This window comes from Pavona decussata, unplaced genomic scaffold (genome assembly GCF_977016875.1).
Source record: "Pavona decussata unplaced genomic scaffold, jaPavDecu1.1 SCAFFOLD_114, whole genome shotgun sequence".
Classification (NCBI taxonomy): domain Eukaryota; kingdom Metazoa; phylum Cnidaria; class Anthozoa; order Scleractinia; family Agariciidae; genus Pavona; species Pavona decussata.
In genome coordinates this window covers 4,963,569-4,985,541 of record NW_028145528.1, presented here as the reverse complement: position 1 = coordinate 4,985,541, position 21,973 = coordinate 4,963,569, and the positions used below count along the sequence as shown (strand labels likewise).

The following is a 21,973-nucleotide window of genomic DNA, read 5'->3' as shown; positions in this document are numbered from 1 at the left end:
TTTTTTTAAAAATCGTGTGTTGGGGCCTGGTATTGGGGGTCTCATATTGTAGGCCACGTTTCAACGCCATTTTTGAGATTGAGAAAACAATACCTCGAACTTGGACTTGAACAGGAACGCAGCTTTTCAAGAGATCAGTCTGAAATTACACTGCGCGAGGCCTACTGCATCGGGCCAAATCAGCGTCTCCCCCAAATTTTGGTTAAGTTTTCTTCAGAGCCCCAGCAGGCAATTGGCTTTATTTATTTATTTATTTATTTATTTATTTTAAATTTACGGGCCGTAAAACAAACAAAATTCAGACTCCCTGACACCTGTCTTACTGGAAAGGACGAAGCCCGCTTGAGGTCACAAACATATACATTCAACTGGTCTTGATGCAACTTTTTATGTGGAGAACGAACAATCTTAACTTTTAACTCTGACCCTATGTAATGTACTTATTTTAAGGTCTATATTATTTCCTTGGCTTATTAAAACATAGCACGTTGCTATGTTATTTTTTAGACTTCTAGCATTTTAATTGGACAGTTTAACAGCTTAGTCAGTTTCTGACAGCATGCAAATTTGGGATGCGCATGTATGGCCATGAAAATCTCATTGGCTGTAATTTAGCCTGTGATTTGAGTTGAATTAAAAGATTAAAAAAAGAATCTTTCCAGATGAAATATGGGTTAGCTTTTGTAATTTTAACATGGATAAATACCTGCGGACCATTGAAAGCCACCGCTCGGTCGAATAAAAAACGCAACTGTCTTGAAATGGCTGTAGTAAGCTTTAGAGTTGTTAACTTGATAAGCGTAGAAAAGCCAGGCGTTTGTTGTTACTGTTTTTTTAACGCGCATTTTGTATAGTACTATCATTAATATAAAACTTCGAGAACATATATAATTTACAATACAGGTAGCTGGCAAAATCTACCCGAAGTTTAGTTTAGAGGTAGATTCGTATTTTAATCAAAACATTTCTGACACTTAAGTTAAATCAGCCACCCTCTTATTTTCCTCCGACAAGACCTTTCACCTATTTCTTTTTCAATCAAATACTACATTTTAATTAGCATAAACATATAATTCGCAAGGTATTTACAACATAAGCCTGGATTATTGAGGAGATAAGCTGCAGAATTACAAATACCAGTCGAAAATTACATTTCCTTTTTCATTCCCAAGTGGTCAGCCGCCATTGTAACGGAAGCGTTTAATAGCCGGTCAGTCTTTGGCCGAAGTTTTCGAAATCCTTCCCACAGTCGTAATATCAGAGCACGACGACCTTCGTCGCCTATCCATCGCATCTTTCACAGTCAAAGCATTGCGACTATACTTCAACGGCTGCTGGAGTGAAACTCCAAACAAACTGCACTCCGAATTGATCGACTCACTCAGTGCGCTTTTAGGTCTTTGTTTTGTTAAAATTGAATTTAAACTGCCATAGTCTTTACCCAGGACAGGCTGTTCTTTGATGTGCAGCGTGACTCCTTTCTGCTGCTTTCCTTCACCTAGCAGATTTCCGAACTCGGTTGTCTGCAAACTCGGCGGTTTTAACTTAGCGTTTTCCAGTGTGGTGATGGTGGCTTCGCTGTTGCTATACTCCTCATATCTATTTGGTCTAATGTTGTTCGATGCTGCTGTCCTGCTTCCCGAGGCACTTTTCTCATCTGGTTCTGAACTCATATTTTGATCCAGAATCCCGTGATTCACTTATCGGGTAAAACCAGCTATTTTCGATGCTTCCAAGTCGCGCAAAAGGCAGATTTCACATTGCATTTAAGAATACCGCCGATAAATTAAACTGCTGCAACAGAAAGAGGTCATCGCTAACAGTTCACAGACAAGAGAAGCTTTACCAGCTGTCAGCGGAAGTCTACAAATCACCAAAACAGATCAGTTTAGTTCCGTTCTATATCGTTGTACAATTTCCATCGCCATAACTACCAAGCCAGTTTCCAAGACGCTGTTTTTGCAATCGCGCAATACAGTTCTCGATGCGTTTTTCTGCAAATAGATGAGCTCAATTCTACTTTGCTTGCCGTAGGCGGGTTGTTTACGTTCCAACTGGTCTTCACCGCACAAAGGAAGTTTAATTTCAGTAATTTACATACGAACGAAGTCAACAACAGAGAATATTATTCAGTTCTCGGCATGCAGTCGGTAGAGGTTATGACGTCAAGGTGACAGGTGTTATAGCAAAAACTCGCGTTTTAGTCAATACATCAAAACATGCTATTTTTAGTGATCACCTCCTTTTGTTGCTGGTCTCAACAGGGTTTAGAAGATTAAATGAAACAAGCCGTTAGGATCGGTCCCATCTCGGCGCTCTCACAAATTGCCTTTACCCTGCAAGTATAAAGTTAGCGTCTGATGTTGCAAAAACAGTTGACCAACAGAACTTATTGTTTGTTGGTACTGTTTGCCATGCAGACTTCCCTTATTCTTAACATTTCGTCTACACGCATGCAGGCGATGCTGTCTCCACAATCAAACTTGTCAACTTGTTTTTGCCTGAACTAGTTTTCACCTCAGGTTTACGCGTGAAGGAAACTGTATTTTCGCCAGATTCCCCCTTTGGACATTGTTCGGTTTCCTGGAAAAGTTTTCCTTATTCAAAGATCTTCACTTATAAATTGGAGTGTAGTCGCCGTTGTAAATCAGGTGTGCGACCGAAAAGCATTTTAGTCTGACCACGGCGGTTTAAGAATTGGCTGCGCGCGCACTATCATTACGGTAAATTTTCCTTGGTAAGCCGAGTTCCAGCTGGAGTTTCATTTGACGAGTTTAATATATTCCCTTAAGTGCCACAAACTTGTCTTAACAACAACAACTTTATTACCTCTTTTTAAAACAAATATTTACAAACGTAATGAAAAAGATAATAAGAACTGGTAAAAGTTATACTCAGAATAGCTAAAGATCTAATCTAGCTGAGTAACAAAATTGAATATTTAGACTTAAAGTTGTTGGCAATAAAGCGTTAAAATGCGAAATTAAAAGGAACAAGAAAAAAGAGTAGTAATATGGTAATAAATCTAGGGTTTCCTTGACATCTCTCCTTACTGGCAAAGCAGTTGTTCAACAAGGAAAATTTGCCAAGAAGCAAATTAGCTTTCAAGTTGGAACGAACAGTAATAACTCAGGCAAAAGCGGCATGTCCTCAATCATCAATTGCCTGCTTTGAATGTTGCTTTAGGGCTACGACAAACCTTTGGTCTCTTTTTCCGCAGATAAACAGCATTAATTAGGGGGAAGAACAGGGTGTGGAATTTCCATATGTGAAATCATCTTGTTTTAGTTATCAACTATTACAAACTGTCTTAACAGTTTTTGCCAGGATTAGTTCAGTTTGCTTTAAAAGTTTAAATATCGACATTATTTTTTTCTCTTATTGTACGACGTAATTTGCAGCTTTTTTTTTTACAAGTCTACATCTTCTAGTTAAAAAAAAAACACAGTTCACCAAATGAAACTTGCCGGTCAAAAATCTTGTCAACTAGCTAGCGAAAATGGCTCTGGGGATTGAACAGCAAGTTGTTTTTAATAATGAAGTTTTTAATTATATGGCAAGTTTTGTGTTCTCATGCGCAAGAAAAAAAATTATTTTTACGTTCAAAAACTGCAGTCGGTTTGATCAAGGAGACCTTTCTCATGCCCATTAAGACCGGTGTTGCAGTTACTCAGGAAAACGTGTCTGGGAAGCTTTGCTGGTTGTCTGCACCAGCAAATATAACTTTACAGGGATGGAAAACGTGTTCAAACTTTACAAACGAACAAGTAAAAATTGCAAAAAACAAAAAAATATAAACATTCTCAACGAAAACTTGGTGTGTAGCCAGCCTCCTAAATCACTGTCAGACGTCTACTCTATCACAAATGTTGTCAGTTTGGCGTTAAGCCAGTGATTCAACATTTGTTGGGCAACAAATATTGAACACCATAACACTGTGTATCACTGGATTTATTAAGGGTCATTTGTTTAAATTTACTACAGGCGTCAACAAATTTCCTGGAAAGAGCGGGAAAACGGGGCATCGGTCGGAAAAGCGAAACGAAACGAGACGAAACTAATTTTGAAACGGCCATTAATGAAAAGTCCAAAAAAGTTGTCCTAAATAAAATTTAATTCTGAAATACCTTATTGAAACTAGCTAGTAAAGATAAGTATCAGAACTTTCGTGATTACTTTGATTTTCCGTTTAATGTTCCCCGTTAAATTTGCGAGAGTCCCCGCGCTTGGTTTTCCCTTGAGCCCTGGTTCATTAGAGTATTTCCGTAAACCGGCTAAAGTTCTAATATTTTTCCAATCGAATGACAAAAGCAGTTTGGTTTTGGCTTGCTACCCTTTGCAATTAATTGGTCGTAAAAAAAAACCCACGCCACTCCCTGGACAATTTAGAAAACCAGAATGTATCATTTTTCCATCGTTTGTAAACCTTTTAAGGGGCACCCAATTAGTCAGTTGCTCGTCATAGTAATTTCGGGTGCCCCGCCACCAACTTTCTTGTTTAAGTCAAAACTAATTTATTGTAATTTCTTTCTTCTCTTTTTTTGGTGCAAATAAATTGTTGTTGTTGTTGTTGTTGTTGTTGTTGCTGTTGTAGTTACAGGTTTTTGCTTTGATCGCTAATTGGCGTATTTGGGGTTTGTTTACTGATCTGATGTGTTAACGCCACACCTTTAAAATATTTTGTTTCCCCCATCGTCCTCTCTCGAGAAAGTGGGTCGATCGATCGGTTAAAATGAAGACCGAGAAAAGAAACATTGACAAATTGATAAACCGGTAAATCCAAGCGAGTTTTGATTCTATCTTCCTCTTGAGAGCCATTAATTTTGTAACACGCCGCTATTACTAGCTCTGCAAAACGGTGTTTTCCGAGACGTCATTAGAAGGTCGATTTAGATGTCCGAGTCATCGTAGCGATGTATGCAAAAGCGTATTAACCTTGAACACAGCCGGAAGGAGGTAAGCAATGGAAACTGAAACTTCTTTACTTTTTAAACTAAAAATTAGGCCGGTTGTAATTGGGCGCTGAGAAACAAACAATTGAATATTAAAATGTCGGCCATTTTTGCAGAAGGTCTATGGTTCATGATCAGAACCAAAAAACAAGTCAAAGGAGAATAAAGGAGAAAAGCTTAGATGAAACATCCAATTACTTCACATGAGAGCCACCTTGCCCGGTTCTGAGATTAAAAACCAAAAAAAGCGCCGCCCCCCCTCAATAAAAAAGCGCTCCACCCCTACAGCAGAAGAACCCTCCAGTGGCTAAATACTCGAAATTTTGTCAGCCATTGCGCAGTTTGTCGACATATAATGCACGAAAAGTTGTGTCGACTGTAAATCTCAGTGAATAGTCTCTCATATGAGATAATTAAACTGAGCTTAGTAGAGGAAAGCAGCATGCAGAAAATTGTACATGATGATAATTTTGTTCACCTCTGTAAATAACAAGATGGTACTTTTAAATTTCTCTTTATTCTCAGTCTCTCTTTCTTATAATATGTTCTTCAATCCCTTGTAGTTTCAACCAAAGATCATTTACAAAACTTAAGGGAACAATCTACATTAATTATACTACATTTGTGAGTAGAACATAAACTGCAATAAATTAATCAGCCTATATCTTCATATCAAGTTTCACATAAAATCTTCAAATACTTGCACGGACCATTAATAAATCTTAATCATCTGGTTTTCAACTCAACTCACAACTCCTAAAACAACCTAAAAATTATATGTATATATATTATAATTTGTATAATTTTTTCCAAAAAAAAAAAAATAGATACCCTTTAACAATAATTTATTCTTGAAAGAGGAAGTACTTGAAGAGTTCAGTTACAAAATAATTTTAAAATATCAAGTGAATCAGACAGATAAATAAGGCAACCTTTACCCCCTTAGTGAGGTGTCCATCGTCCATCGTACACTTGTTTCTGGTTTGAAAGAGTTGGATGTTTGTGTTTATTTGGAATATTATAAAATTGACTGACAAATGTGTAGATTGCAAAGTGTAATGTTGAATGAATGAAATAACAGTAATGTGACTTTAAACATAACATACATTCTGTGATATGACAGGTTGTGGATTCAGTTAATTGCTTACCAATTAAATTAAAGGCATGTTAAGCCTGACAGTGAAAACAAAACTAACTAAATGGCAATTGCACTTGAGAAGTCCTAGGTTTTCACACGTACAGAAGAACCCTGAAAGGCCATGATGTCAGGACACATCAACACTGGTCAAGGCCACAACGTGGGACTCCACTTTATACTTACTGCTTAAACTTGTACCTCTTATGCGTTAGATTTGTTTATAAACAATGGAATTTCATTTAACGGTTCAGAACATAGTCGCTGCTTACTTTTTCGCTACTTATTTTTTTTAGCTTGAGTAGCTGATTTAATTTTTTAATAGTTAATATTGACCACACAGAAAAATAATCCTACTAAATTCCAAACCAAAATGACAATTAATTAACATTGAGGTACGGAAATCAAAATGTAAAAGACCATGTAGTTCTGCTCAAGTCTCCAAGTCACTGTCTTTCATGTCCAGTCATAGCCATCAGTCATCATCATCATTATCATCATCATCACTTTCACCCTGTGGTTCAGGAAATTGGACATGAATTCGCTGTACAAAAGTGATAAAAGTTTTACATATGGGGCAGTAGGGCAGATGGCGTGCACAGTTCTCACAGGAGCAAACATGCCCACATGGGGAAAATGCGGTGTTAATTTCAGAGTCCATACAAATCTGGCAGGTCCAGTCATCACAAGCTGCATCATTGGAGAAATATACTCTTTGCCAGCTGGTCGCAGCGCAGGTACACACTGGGCACACAGTTCCTTCTTTAGCACAATCTTCACAATAAACCAGGTGCCCACAAGGTGTAAAAAGTACATTTGCTTCTTCAGAGTTACACTTTGAACATTCTGATACCCAGTCATGTCTAAACACAGTGTCACTGTCATTGTGGACATTCTTATAGTGAAGATCGTAAGCCTGGCGTCTTGTGTGCTTGACATCCAAGTGGTAAAGGTCGCCTGATGGTGTCTTAGTGAACCATTTGGCTGGCAGTGCCCAACAAGGAGTGGGAAGTAGGTAATGATTGAGGACTGATTGTCGCACTTTACTAGAGTAGAAAAACAGCTGGTGTTCCATGACAGCCTTGTGGATTGCCTTTGCAGCATCATCACTGGTCAAAAAGAAGTGGACAAAGTTCAATTTGCTGTTTTCTGTAGCTTTCTTCAACACAACAATCAGCCGCTCTTCAGACAGATTTGTCTTCATGATGCTTTCAAACCCAATGCTGATGAATAAAGAAAATCAGCTTTTAGATAACAACTTTCAATCAAATGAAGTACACTATCACAAAATCAGTGCCATTAATTCAACAAGCATTACACTACTACTGAATGTTTTTTATGTTTTAATTTAAATAAAACTACAAGCTAGTAGCTGGGCATTCATTTAATTACAGTACAACAAACTGAAATCAACAGTGTTAGCTGTGTATATAAAGTCAGGAAAGACTAAATGTTTCTGTTTTCCTCAGACCATGCAAACATTTAGCAACAGTCGTTGCAGTTTAAGTGATCCCTGGTATTATACACATATATGGTAAAATTACAAATCCATAAGCAGTACCACATTGCCGATTGGATACATTTCCCTTGTTGGAACTACCAATTCTTCAACTTACTTACTCTGGCCAGTCAGATTTCACTAGGTTTCCCCCTCTTTATTGAACAAAAAGTTGTTTCTCTCAAGACTGAAATTGCCCTGATCAATCATTTCACTTTCAAACTTTATGTAAAAGCCTGTTGTAGGCCTCTAGATCTGTAAAAGCTTCTTTTAGGCTAATTATTTGAATTTTTGGAACTATATTAAATATTTGTTGATAACCTCCCTGGCATCAGAATTTTTTCAGTCACCCTATGGTTGCTAAATTAAGCTCAATTTTTGGGTGGACACTAATGCAAGGTTTAACTGAGACAGCAACATAGAAACATTACATTGCCCCAAATATTGGGGGGTGGGGGGGGGGGGGTAAAAATTGGGTGCTGCACATTTTTTTCCCCAGGGAGGGTACTCCAAGGATTTTTGGTAAGGGTGTACCACTCAGTTCTCCAAACTTTGACCCAAATTCAGACCATAATACAGTATGCAATTTTCCTAAACCTTTTTTTCAGACCTGTCCTTAAAAAATCCATACCAGTTTTCAGACTTCATAGCAAAATCATTTAAATTTATGACCACTCAAACCAAACTGACTCAAACACCATACCTTTTGGGGCAACAAATTCCCTTACAGCTTACGTGGGGGCGTATCCCCCACCCCAGGTTTTTGTGCGGAAACTGAAAATTTGGAAAGCTATTTTTTTCTGAGTATCATTTTTACAAGAATATTTTATCTAAGCCATCTCCTGATTAGTGCAGTAAATGGAACAATAGTTAATTTGAACTCCAACCCTAAATATACAAAAGGGCTGGAGTTCAAATTACCTTTCACAAAACGATCAGATAAAGTGATTGATAACCTACAGGAACACTAATTGCACAAGAGACGATCACTTGTGAATTAATGAAGCTCAAACAACAATGACTGACCCAAGCCAAAAAAAGTCACCTATCACTGCTAAATAAATATCTAATGACAAAAGCCGTAGATCCTGTTCTTGACTTCAGGTTTTCGATTCTTTGACTGTCTAATTTTTTTTCAGGCGCTTATGCATGTCATGATCAATCAATTTTCTATAAACCAAATTGTGAACCGTGACCTTTGTGGCACACACCAGTACAAATGTACAAAACCATTGTAAGAGCAACATTTAAGCTTAAATATTGAACCAACTTACGTTTGCTTGAGCTTTCCGTGCGTTCTTCTCTCGTAAACTTTTAAACCACTGCTTCCCACTGCAACTAAGACTTTTTGTCCGCTAGCCTTGGCCTTGAAAATCTCTGCATCGTAGAGCTCCTCTTTGGACATAACATTCAGAAATGCATCTCTTGCAGCTGTCGAAGGCATCCCTTCCAGATTTCTGTGGGCTTCAGCAATTTTCATTCCCATATCTTTTCTACACCATGGAGAGAGAAACTGGGGGTAACTTTTAGGCGTGCTTGAATAATCCCCATACTCGACTTGAGCCATGAGCGCACAGAGTTGAACAGCCTTCTCTTGTGTCAAATTAAATTTTCCTTCCGAGATCTGCTTTCTGAGGGAAAGATAGAACTGTCGCCTGCAAGAAATAAAAACAAGACGGTTTCTTCAACAACCTCCAAAGATCGGCAATTCGATCACGGCTTGGAAATGTATGTCACTAATTTTAAAGTAACGAACAACGGCTATTTATAGATCACTTTTCACCAATGCACAATATTTTCTCTCCGAGTAAACCCAACACTTACTGAAACCTTTTTCAGTGACTCGAGCTCAAATGTGCGAAAAACTACAACAGCTTAGTACCTCGTTTCCTCCTGTTGAAGTTCTTGTGGAGCGACGAAGAATTTAACCTCCAGGCGAAGGCGATGAGGTTTTCCTGCCAGATGTGGGCGAATTTGGGTCGAAACTGGATTTCTCAGATTTAGCCAGACGCTGATATCATTGACAGAGTGTCGAAGACCAAAATAATTCTTCTCTTTGATTCCCAGCTTCTCACAAACCTAAGAAAACAGAAAACAGAAGAAGGCGACAACCAAGGTTAGAATGGCCGTTTATTAGTTAAAAACATCAAAACCATATTTGCAACTTCAGCGTTTCCGCAAGCTTAAGTCTTATATGCTTCGTACCTTGTCAAGAGCTTCTTGTCCGAGCTTGTTGCCGGTGAGAACAAACTCGTGCGCCCTGTCGTCGGGTTCCAAGACTGTAAACTTCATATTTCCTTCTATAAAACGGGAAATTTCGAGAACGGTGAAAAAAGATGGCCGAACTAAAGCCAGGACATTTTCTAAATGCAGTAAGGCCGGTCTCGAAAAAAATTTTTTCTTGTACACAACAAAAACATGTTTGATGGCAGTTTGCCCTCTCTAAGCCAATCAGAAGGCTGGAAATTGGAAGGAAGGTTACCAAGCAGCAAAACTTGCTAGACCGGATATGAACCTGGACGCGACCTGACCACGAACCGGAAATGCTATGTAACGCAATCTTCTCGCGCGACGTAAGGGAAAAAACTCCCAATACGCTGCTAAAATATTTAGTTTCACTAATTTAATCTGCGTCTTCGTTTAAGTTGTTTTTCAGTTAAGGAAAAATAAATGTTTTCAAAAATATATACTTCATCTGGATGAAAATCGGCGTCCGGTCAACATCTTGTTTTATTACTCTATTTGGTAACAGGACAAACAGCACAAATGAGAGTAGATGAATCTTTTCTTCCAAATATACACCCCAGTAAATTTTGTTAAGGGAATGAAGTCTTCAATATAAATCCTACAGAAGCGTCTGAAGCGATTGTTTTCACCGCCCAGTTAGTTGATCACGTTTCACACGCATGCACCGGAAGTAACTTGTTTCCATAAAAAAAGTGGTCTGACTTTTAAATTTGCATACAATGTAGTTTGCACGATGAATATTGCTCTCCAGATTTTAATCGCAATCCGCTAGCCTAGCCGACAAATAAAGTTCAAACTGATAACAAAGGGGGTAAGATAAGAGATTTTATTGGTGAAAAGTTTAGAACGTAAAGTTCTTTTTGACAGACCTCAAGCGACATGGAAAAAATTAAATTTGAAATGTTTCTGGACGCCCTTGCTTTTTTGTTTGTTATTACTTGTACCAGTTGATGCATATTAGCATGATAAAGAAAGCTCCTTTTGTTGTCAATGTTGTTTTGGAGAAAAATGTTTCAAGAAGGTATCAGTCCTTCCGTGGAAAAAAAAAAAAAAGAGAGAGAAACTAAAAATAGTTTACTAGAAATTTTTTGAAGCAAGGAGGTGATTCCCGATCATCACAGAAATTTGCTGCGATTTCTTTTCACCATCTTCTGCCTGACTAGAAACCACCAAATTTTACAGAATTACATATCGTTGAAAAATAACGGAAGCCTCTCTCCTAGGTTACCGTTTTCTTAGACCTTCCCAGCCTGATACGACGGTATACAGGCGAAAAAAATGTCAAACAACGCGAGTAGAATTGCGGCGGCCTTGGAAACGAAGCTATTGTAATGGTACTCTTCACCCGAAGCAGCTATGAACATCTGGTCCATCTGTTTTGGTATAACGTACGCGGTACGTTGTAATGTTCGTCCAGAAATTGTAAATGGGCACCTCCTCTCATTGATTTTCGAATACTTGTCTAAATCACTTTCAAATTTTCGAAACTTTTCTCAGTTCCACCGCCGGGCGGTATGGAGAATGGGTCCAGTACGCGGCGACTGACGTTACCCAAGGACCTTCGAATATATTATTATTATTATTATTATTATTATTATTATTATTATTTTTATTATTATTATTATTATTATTATTATTATTATTATTATTATTATTATTATTATTATTTGAATTAGAGGAGATTTTGTCGATGCGTTTTAATTTATTTTTCGTGAAATATGGAGAACAGATTTGGGCTAGAACGGCCGTCAACGAAATTTTTAAAACTTCATTCATACCCTTGTAATCAGGATATACAAATTTCCGCGAAATTCACAAGCAACCACATGAGAGAATTTCTCATGAAAAGTCCGTCACTTTTGATCGACATTACCGAGGTTCAAAGTTGTTCAAACACCGGATCTAGGGGAGGGACCCTCCCTGCCCTATTTTTTAAACTAAAATCGAGGCCCGTGAAGAGAAGCAAGTCGAGCATTCGAAACAACATTCTCGTCCCCAGAGCCGCCTGGTCCTCTTAGCCGCTGGAGGCTGGGCACGAAGACCAAGTGGCTCTGGGAACACAGGATTACATTCTCGTCCCCAGAGCCGCCTGGTCCTCTTAGCCGCTGGAGGCTGGGCACGAAGACCAAGATGGCCTCCTTTCCCTCGTGCGAAGGCCCCACCGGCTAAGAGGGACAGGAGGCTCTGGGGACGAGAGTGTCGAAACAATCGAAATTCCCCCCTCCCCCCCCCCACCCTTCCCCCCAGGATACCTGAAGGACAGATCCGCCACTGCATTTACTGTAGTTTTAGCCGTGTCTGTACTACCTTCCCCTCCCCTCCACCACCAACCAAGAACGGGTCCGAAGCCGTGAAAAGTACAATGGGCACTGGTATATGTGTGGTTTAACAAGAGGCCCAGCTAGATAACAAAAAATGCGCGTCGGAAAAGATGATTTTCAAATAAATCATACTTGTCTTTCCAAGGATTTAGAGGAATCAGAGATACTCGGTGAAATGGAGCAGTAAATGTTTCTACAATAGGCATAGAATCCTTCTGTGTAGTGAAGTAGCGTTTACTACTTTCAAAACGCACTGGAAAATATTAGCTAGTGTGAAATTACGGGAACAAAACTCCAAAGTCCCTTTTTCCCCTAATCCCTTTCCAAGTTAATGGGATAAATTATGCTCGCGCGTATTTTGAAATATGAAATATTCGGGTGGAAATCTCCTTATATGCATAGTCTCCCGAAAGTGTCTTCGAGGTTTCCTCGCCACTCATTACTTTTTCCAACGATGCGCCATACATCAATCTTCTCTTTTTTTTTTCCCTATATTTTATTCCTATTCTTTGTTTTATTCATTCGATATTCATATGGGTGTATTAAGTTCTTTAATTGTTATGTTCGTGGGAACAGAATAGTTCAAACAATGTATTTCTAATGCCGTGTTCACACCAAAGCTAAAACACGTTTGAAACCTGAAACAGAGTTTAAAATTGTTTTCTTCATATAAACTGAGAAGTTGCCCACAAAAGCTTTGCATTGTTACTTCGAAGTGAACACATAGAAAGCGCAAGCTAGAGCTTAATTGAATACACGTAACGGATTTCGTCTTTCAGTTTTCCTTGTTTAACTAAACAGTTTAGTTGGTGTAAATGGGGCTTTAGTTGTTGGTACTGGTCAGTGATTTTTTTATCTTTGTAAGTAATCTGTCCATGGTGAAATAAATATTAAACAAATAAATCTTAGAAGAAGGAACAGAGAACCGGTTCGAGGTTTGAAAGAGATCAGCATTACGCGGCGAGGGCAGAAAGTTCATTTTATTTAAAAGAATCTGAAAGAAAAGTAGTTGTATATTTTATTCTGTCTTAAAAAAAAGCCCAGACGCCATTCAAGCCTCTGTCTTCGCATAATAATCGCTATTTTTATGGCGTTTTTATGTGCTCGTTCAGAAACATTCTTGAAAGCTAGTGACATTAGTAGCCTATCAGCTGCTTTGTTACTGGCCACGGCTAACTGAAATTCTCAGGTATCATACATGTAAATGTTCCATGTTTACTCTAATAAGGACTATTTACATTCTATTTACAGCTTTTTACATAGTTTTTACATGTTTTTCCTTTTTTTTTTCTTCTTTGGTGACGAGTCGGTTACAGGAAATCAATACCTAGTTGTCCCATTTTCAATACCACTTGGGACGTTCAACAACTGTCTCCGTCCCTCTAATACAACAGTAATAGAGCTACAGTAGGTAACTGATACAAAGATTATAAGCGAATGTGAATATATGAAGTATGCATTTGAACTGTGGGTCCGCAGGTTTGTGTCCTTAATGGATGAGTCCTAGACTAGAGGTTTCACTGTATGTCGATCTATGTCGTTTTGTTGTGTTGTTAAAACTTGTGATATAAAGCATCGACATAAGGTTGCGTTTTTTTTTCTAGTCCAGTTGCATGACCTCACCGTTGTGCCGTTAGTGTGTTGCACCTTCCTCTTCAGTTATAAACAAAAGATTTTTCAGGGCTGTTATACCACAGAATAAAAAAGAACAGCACTTATCAGGGTTAGCAACGACGGTTCGGTTCTTTTAATTAAATATCGAGCTTTTATCGGAATTATCCAAATTCTATCTTGTAGACTCTTCATCTTTTCGTGTACCTTACTTTTCTTTTCGCCATCTTCCTAAAAAATTCCAAAGGCCTATGTTGCAAATATTTCCATGACTTCTTAAACCCACAAAAATGAAACCACATTAGGCACGAATTGCTTTGCTTGCGCATTTTTGCGTGCAAATGAAATGACTGTGGCTCACGCTAATCTTCTTTCACGCTGCACCTGTTGCACATGTGTCTCTCGTGTTTAACTCGTTATCTGGAGAAACCTCGCTGCCTTTATTACAACCCAACAACTTTTTAAACTCCTTCCTGTATTCCTTGTTTGTAAAATAGTAAATAAATGGATTCATGCAAGAATTAGACAGGACAAGAACATTGAAGCCTTTATGCAAAGTGCTCCCAATCTTCGTGATGCCAAAAGGAGTGAGAAGATAAAAGGTTTGCGAGGGAAAACCACACACTGTCAAGGCGACAGCGGTTATAGCACACATGCGCAATAGCAGTCTTTGTCGTCTTTTTTTGTTAGCATTTTCCTGGCCTTCCCCGGGGAATGATGGGAAATTCATGCTGATATGAGCAAACGTGAGCCATGTTATAAAACAAGGAATGTAAAATGCGACGAAACTGTAAGCAAAGATAAAAGCTCGAGTGCCGTGCTTCCCGTAAGGAGCTTTCTTAGAAACGCACTTAGTTCCTGCTAAGCTGTTTTCAAAAAACTTGTTCATGGATAGAATGCAAGTTACGACAAACATGCCTATAATGTAGATAACAATACGCTTTCTGTTAAACTTATTCCTATACTGAACTGGTCTCAGCACGCAGTACCATCGTTCAATGGCGAGGCATGCTGCAAGAAGGATAGAAACTTTTCCCATTGCAAACAGAAGATAGCGGTTTGCTAGCAGGCGGCAAAAGATCTGACCACCTAATCCGGAAGGGACTGGGTAAGAGGACTTGGGAATGGCGTATCCTGGCGTAGCTACGAGGAAGACTCCTGCAAGAAAACAAATAAAATTACAAACGGTTTATCTTGGGTTACAGATAGTCGTAAAGAATTTGACCTACTAGCTAAGCTACCAAGGGATGCCTTTGCACCTGTGTTGGTAATTAAGAGCACCTACAAGACAAGACGGCTTTCGGTTCGTACAGGGTTCCGACGGCTATGTCATGCTGATGAGATGTAACAAGGCTGAAACAGCTGTCTTTGGCTGCCACCGGCCCAGCTAATATGGTTGTCAGTGCGCAGGCTTGAGGTACTGGCCATCCGCAAAGTCGAGCAGTGTGACCATTGCAATGTAAATGGTTTATGAAGCTATCAAGCCAAGTGGCAACTGTCCACTTGCGATCGTACTATTTCGTAGGGTGGCCAACAGATGTTGGATTTCCATTTAAAAAGGAAACAGCAACATCATTTTATCATTATTTTAACACTCAGGTAGCTTGAAAGGCAAGACTGCACTCCGGCGGAGTGTAAGAAACAATCCGGCGGTTTCTGTATCAGGGATATCGGTATTTCTAGGCACCCCTTACATTTAACAGTTATTCCACGAGTGCGCGTTGGATACGAGATGAAAGATAGCCAACGAGGCTCGTAGTGCCGAACTAGCTATAATCATCTGATATCCAACAAGCGTGAGTGGAATAATTGTTTAAAACAATAAAGAAATATTGTTAGATCTTGCTTATTTCGCTTTGCAAGAGCAAACAGAAGAAAATTTCATTTAATAGTTGCTTTTTCTCGGGCATTGTATAATGGCTTATATGTACCATGGCCGCTAAGGCAATCAAGTCCCTGGAATTGCATTATACAATGATCCAGTTTCTAATAATTAAGGATAGTCCATCGCAGGTAAATAACCCTGGGGCGGAATTCCGCATTTCCCCAGAATGCTGGTCCCCTTATAATTTGTAATGTCGATATGCCGGTTCGATTTAACTGTCCCATACCACTGGGAATTTGCCCCGGGATGCACAATTCACAATTCAAAATTGTAAATTTAATGAACTCACCAGTTAGCATATCTGCCACGGCTAAACTGAATAGGAGAATATTATGCGGTTTCTTCAGCATGGAAGGTTTTTTCACAAGCATAATGCAAAACAACAAGTTGAACAAAAACGAAGCTGCAGCAATCAAACAGAACAACACCTGAAGGGTCAGGTCGAGGTTCTTGTTGGAGGGCGGTTTGGAGATTCCTGTCGGGGGTAGGGTAGTGGTGTTGTTCATGCTGGTCTATCTGCAAATTAATCAGAATTTTGTCAGGCGAGAGCCTACGTCATGGAGAGACTTCACGTACGTTTTCGTCTCACAGCTGTGATTGAATCTGGAAAAAGCTAAGCCGGATCTCACCCGCAAAATCCGCCTGAAACGCTAAGAGGAAAACGCCGGCGTGATTATGTCCATGAGAGAAAAAACCATTAGAACGCTGAGAACGTTTCGATTTTTCGAACTCATAAGGGAAGAATTAAAAGAAAATGCCAACTTTTTCAATATGCAATCCATTTTTAACCTGGCTATCCAACACTGTTGATATTTGTTAGCATAGCTTTTAGAATAATAATAAAAGATAGGTCACAAGGCCCATTTAAATATTACAGGGGCAAGTTAGTTCTTTCTTATTTGAGATCGATTACTGGCGGCCAAAATTTGTCGAGTCCATGATAGGTGAAAACCGGTGTCGAGTTAAAAGCTGACAGTAGTAATTTTAGGAGTGTGCGTGGGGTAACAAATATCAGCTACACATTCATTTGTTAGTACTTACAGGGCAATGGCCTTGAACTTCAGAAGCGGATTCTGATCGCAGCAACGCTTAAGAGGTTGCGTGGTGTATTCTGAAATCGGAAGAACGAAAAGAGGTAAATCAATTAATGATCGAATTGCACGGCATCCAGCTTAAACATAAATGATTCAGTTAGTATTGCATTGTAAGTGATGCTTGGTGTGTTTAAAAAAAATTGTAAGTTTAGTAGTGCAATGTAAGGTAAGGGTACATAGTGGTGTTTTTGCAAATAAAATGTGTTAAAAAAAAATAAAAAAATAAAAATAAATGATCTTTTTAGTTAAAAATTGATTCTCATACTTATTTTGAAGCAAATTGAAACTTGTTTTCATAGAAGACAGAAGTACTTCTGATACGGAGCGATTATACACTTATCTACTGAGTACAGCTCGGTCAGTCGATTTGCTGGCTGGAATAGTCAAACATTCTAAAAGCTGACCTAAACTCAGTCTTGATCATACAAAACTCTTCTTCTTATACCGTCAACATAGCGGTTTGTCTCGGAGTTGTCGCCGTGATATCAAACCAATGTTCTCTAGTTGTTATATAATTTTAACTTCCGATCGAGGTGATGGCGGTGGACGAAAATCTGGCACGCTTTTGCACGCCGTACGCCGCACATAGATCGCGAAAAATTTCCTTAATATAATTTCCTAAAACTTGATTAAAATAAACAATAAAACAACACAATTAAAATTTTACATAAAGGTTATTTCCCCGTGGTCTAATTTGATGAAATTCAGACTCCCTTCATGCAGGAAAAAATTCATTACCTCCTTGATGCAAATGGCGAATTTTAGTTTGTCGAGCTAACAAGTTGGGTGTCGTCGGCACATTTATATATAATCCTAATTTCGACTGACTGATTGCTCATGCAAAACTTGTTCAAGAAATTTACGCCTATTTATACGGAACAGCTGTGTCTTTATTCATAATGGTCGGCTACTTTCAAGTATTTTAAGTAGATGCAGGAAAAGCAGTGTTCTTTTGTTTAAACAGCAACCCAAGAACTGAGAAAAACTTGACGTCGTAATTTGAGATTAGCCGAGATTATGGTTAATCCAGAAAATCCAGCGTCATCATTACAAGATGTAGGTAAGTGGAATGATTAAAAGGGAAAGATTTAATCAGTAAACTCTGAAAATCACTTAGGTAATTGAGGTATAAATTGCAATTCAATAGAGATAAAACTTTACAGGCAGTTGGGTACTTGAGAGCATTCGGCTAAGATGTAAGGGGCGATCAATATTACCAGAAAAGGTAGAACAGTTGCCAGGATAGAATTTTAAAAAATAAACCAATCTAATTCCAATTCGAAAGACAATGTAAGGCCCCATTTGGAGAAAATTTTATTTTAAACAGTGGGCACCTTAGGATGTTGCCCACAAGATCAATTTTAATTGTACAGCTTCTGACAGCATCACGAAAAAGCACTATTCAATCTTCCGCTTGTATTTCATTGGTCATGCCAAGAGAGGATACCCGTAGACTCTTGGCAAAAGTTACAACCACCTTACTTAGACTTATAAAGTAACAGCACCACGGCAAATATTGAGTTCCGAATGGCTTTTATTTGAATGGTCACAGATCAGAATTTCATCCTCAGATTTATAGCCATCTTACTTGTATGACATATATTATTGGTCACAATTGAGTATTTCACTCTCCAAAACTCGAAGATTAGAACCACCTTGTACAGAATAGGAAAGCACAACACAATATCCAGGGTATCTGAATTATTAATTATTGTTGTGCAGTCAAAGATGTGCATATTGATTAGAGCCACGATTCATTAACTCGGATTTTCGGCGTTCCTTTTCCGTGCAGATATTTGTCACATTTTTTCAGTTTATCAGCTTTAAGTAATAATTTTTTTTTATAATCACATCTAACGATCTGGAATGAATGGTTCCAGGGAATAGATGAGAACTACTATATCTTTAATTATCGGTACAGGAATGTTAATTTTTTGGAAGGCACACATAATAGTCATAATATTGTAGCGATTTTATGAGCCTTGTGGTTAAGAACACTAAAGACATTACAAAAAAACTAGATTTAGTCCATTTTCTGTTTGAAACAAGAAAACAAACAAGAAAAAAAAAAGACTTATCGCGAAAATTCACACAGAGACATTTACAGTGTCACGAAAATGCGCGGGTAGAGACATAGTTGGGCTCTGAGTAGTGATCGTGGCTTTGTTAACGCTGTCGTCAGTTTTAGATAGATCTTAACTGAAACGCCTTTGATACAATATTGTGGGATTCGTTGGTCCAATCTTAAATGGTTTGTTTCGTACTTAGATACTCGAACTCAAAAGTGTCATATAGATTGTTGTATGTCAACCCTGAAATTTTTAACGTACGGTGTTCCTCAAGGAACAATTCTAGGACCTCTACTTTTTTTTGTTATATATCAATGACTTACTGAATTGCTTGCAGTTTTCACAAACCAGTATTCTCGCTGATACCAGCTTGACGTTTGCTAATGCTCTGACGTTAACCATGTAAATGATTATCTTAATTATGATCTAAGCAATGTGCACTCTTGGTTATCAGCCAAGAAGCTTACCCTAAATCTGGAAAAAAGCTGGGTTTATGCTAATTGTATCTAGACAGAAGTTATCGAATCTTTGTTTCAGAGGGTCCTTCTTTAACTATAAATGACATAGCTGTGGAGCAGGTAGCATCAGCTAAATTTCTTGGGGTCTACATCGACTAAACTTTAAATTGGTAATGTCATGTAGAAAATAACTGTAAAAAGATTGCTTCCGCTGTTGATGCAATTTTTTTAATTTTTACTTTAATATTATTTTTTAGCTGTTGGTGAAATTACATGCAAGCGCATACGATATCAAATTTCATTCAATATTTTAATCCATGTCACTGCATGATATTATATAAAGGAAAATACAGGGAGATGTAAAGAATCAACCATAAGAGGACATAGAAAAAAATTCGAATCCCATCTGGGGGCTCAGATTTTTTCTGTGTCCTCTTAAGGTTGATTCTTTACATCTCCCAGTATTTTCCTTAATATTTTAATCAATGTGTATAATAGCCTTGTCAATCATGTCAATCTTTCACTGGCTATTTAGTTTTGTTTGTCTACTCAGTATATTTTCTGTTCTGTTCCATTATTAACGTCACGCCGTCATTAGCTTTACTATATAGACAGAAGCGTTTTACTGGAAATACACCACTCGTAAAGTAAAATTCATACGAAACTACATCCGGGATGCGAGTGGTGTATTTTCCATATCCATTGATGACGTCATTGCGCTCTTTCGTAAAATATTGTTTTTCCCACTCGAAAATAAAATTCATACCTCCGCGCCACCGTGTAATATCCTCCTCACATTTTTACTTTTCTTGTTACGTTGTAATCAATCATATGCTCTACATTATATTTATTGCCACGTTGTAATTACCTATATTGTATCCTCCTTCCGTTTATATCACACTCACTAGCGGATTCTGTTACCTGTACTGAAGATGGATGAAGTATCCGAAACGTGTTTACTCGATCTAAAAATAGTCGTAACCTTCATAAACACTATTAAAATGAATTCACGTTTTTTCAGACGTCGTCGCGATTATTTCAACTCGCTTTAAGGTGGCCGAACACAGTTTGCGCGCGCTTTACAGATTCTGTTAGTGATGCTATTAAGCACGCGCTAGGGTTGTGGTAAGCAAATACTATCGATCCCTCGATTTGATACCAAATGGATCACAAAGGTAAGTTTTGCTCTTAAAATAACTCAGTTTCTCGTTTGTGAATCCTTCTTCATTTATCGCCGAACAAAGAAAGTGAGTTTGCAATGAGCTAAGCCTTCTTGTACGCTTTTCATCTTTGCTGAGAAAACCAAATTAAAAGCCACGCATGCGCATTTGAGCAAAAAATTGTGACTGGTTGTTTTAATGGAAATGAACTGTTTTCTGAGGAACCGCTCGTTAGAATTTTGTGAAATTTGGCAAAACAGTAGTTTTTTAAAAGCGTAACTCGCCTAAAAACCAAAAACAAAATCTAACAGAGGGTTACTTCAAAAAACATTAAAGTGCAAAACCAACATTTACAGGAGATCTCTCTGTTAAAATAACATGAAAGCAGCATCACTATGTCAGTATTTTGCGAGTTTTTCTGGATACAAAAAATAGAAAAAATCTAACAAGTGCATTTTCTAAAAATTAAAGAAAACCATTATTTGTGGACGGTTAATAGCTTGCTGCGTTGCCATGGCAACGGCACCTTGCTCAACAAGAAGTATCAAAATTTATTCCTTCTTTGTTAATCTTGCACCATGCTAATTTCGGGTTCTCAGAAGTACGTAGTTTTCAAATAATGTTTACCAACACCTGTATACTAGAAAACTGTGTTCGGCCACCTTAAATGTCAAATGTAGGTGAACGTTCTTGGAGGTGAATTCTTGGAGACCACACCCAAGTTTAGAAAGAGAAAGAAAAATTCGTGGTCGTGTGTTTACGTCCTCCATAAACCATCCCATCAGGAAATTTCACGCCCTAGTCGTGCAGTGATGGCAAAGAAATGTACAAAAAGTGTAATGCACGTGCAGAGTTGTTTTGGTTATTTTTAAAGCCTATTTTATTTTTTACGTCCTCGTTGCCGGCCGTCGCTGTCGTCGTTGCCAAAGCTCACTAGGGACCTTAAGCAGAGACGACGACGACTGCGCCAACGAAAACGGGACTCAAAAATTACATTCCCGTTTTCTGAATAAAATCGCGATGATTCACCTGCTCATTTAGTTTGTGTAATGCGGCCGAACTATCCAGGATCAAACGTCGTAAGGGTGGCTTTAAAGTTAAGACTAAAGAGAAAGGAAAATTAATCGCCATGCGTTCACGTTCTCCATAAAACCTTAAATGTGGTCATTTCACGTCTTTGTTGTGCAGAGGACGACAAAGAAATGTAGCAAAATTTATAACGCACGTGCAGAGCCAGTGTTTCGTTAATTTTTTAAAAAATATTGTTTTCTGACGTCAGTCTTGCTGGCTTGGTTGTCGTTGCTGCTTGAGGACCTAGTATTGCATTCGACGCGTTACACTTGAGTGCAAGACACAAATCAGAATATATATGACGGATAATTAACCCCGTGCAGGGTAAATTTCTGAAGAAAATCTACGCTAAATAAAATCATAACTATGATTAATATGTGATTAATATGAAAGTCACAATTTCTCTTAGTGTTACAAAGAGTGAGCACTGATTACACGTTACCAGAAAACGGCAAATGTTACCCAGGACTCC

At 38.3% G+C, this 21,973-nt stretch overlaps 2 protein-coding genes across 3 annotated transcripts in view; both read right to left on the bottom strand.

The window, feature by feature from the left end:
- Positions 1 to 6,355: 6,355 nt before the first annotated feature.
- Positions 6,356 to 10,006, bottom strand: LOC146470353 (E3 ubiquitin-protein ligase MYLIP-like). Its single transcript, XM_085122463.1, has 4 exons — positions 9,791 to 10,006; positions 9,468 to 9,664; positions 8,860 to 9,240; positions 6,356 to 7,310 (listed from the first exon to the last, which is right to left on the bottom strand). Exons 1-4 carry the CDS (start codon positions 9,875 to 9,877, stop codon positions 6,563 to 6,565), a joined length of 1,413 nt encoding a protein of 470 aa, XP_084978589.1. The 5' UTR covers positions 9,878 to 10,006; the 3' UTR covers positions 6,356 to 6,562.
- Positions 10,007 to 13,045: 3,039 nt separating this feature from the next.
- LOC146470352 (allatostatin-A receptor-like) overlaps positions 13,046 to 21,973 on the bottom strand; it is a 22,340-nt gene continuing 13,412 nt past the window's right edge. For both annotated transcript variants that reach the window (XM_085122456.1, XM_085122457.1), the window contains exons 2-4: positions 16,691 to 16,760; positions 15,939 to 16,165; positions 13,046 to 14,922 (exon numbers count right to left, since the gene is read on the bottom strand). In XM_085122456.1, the coding sequence (XP_084978582.1) occupies positions 14,138 to 14,922; positions 15,939 to 16,155 (1,002 nt within the window). In that variant the 5' untranslated portion in view covers positions 16,156 to 16,165; positions 16,691 to 16,760 and the 3' untranslated portion in view covers positions 13,046 to 14,137. The remainder of the gene's footprint in view (positions 14,923 to 15,938; positions 16,166 to 16,690; positions 16,761 to 21,973) is intronic.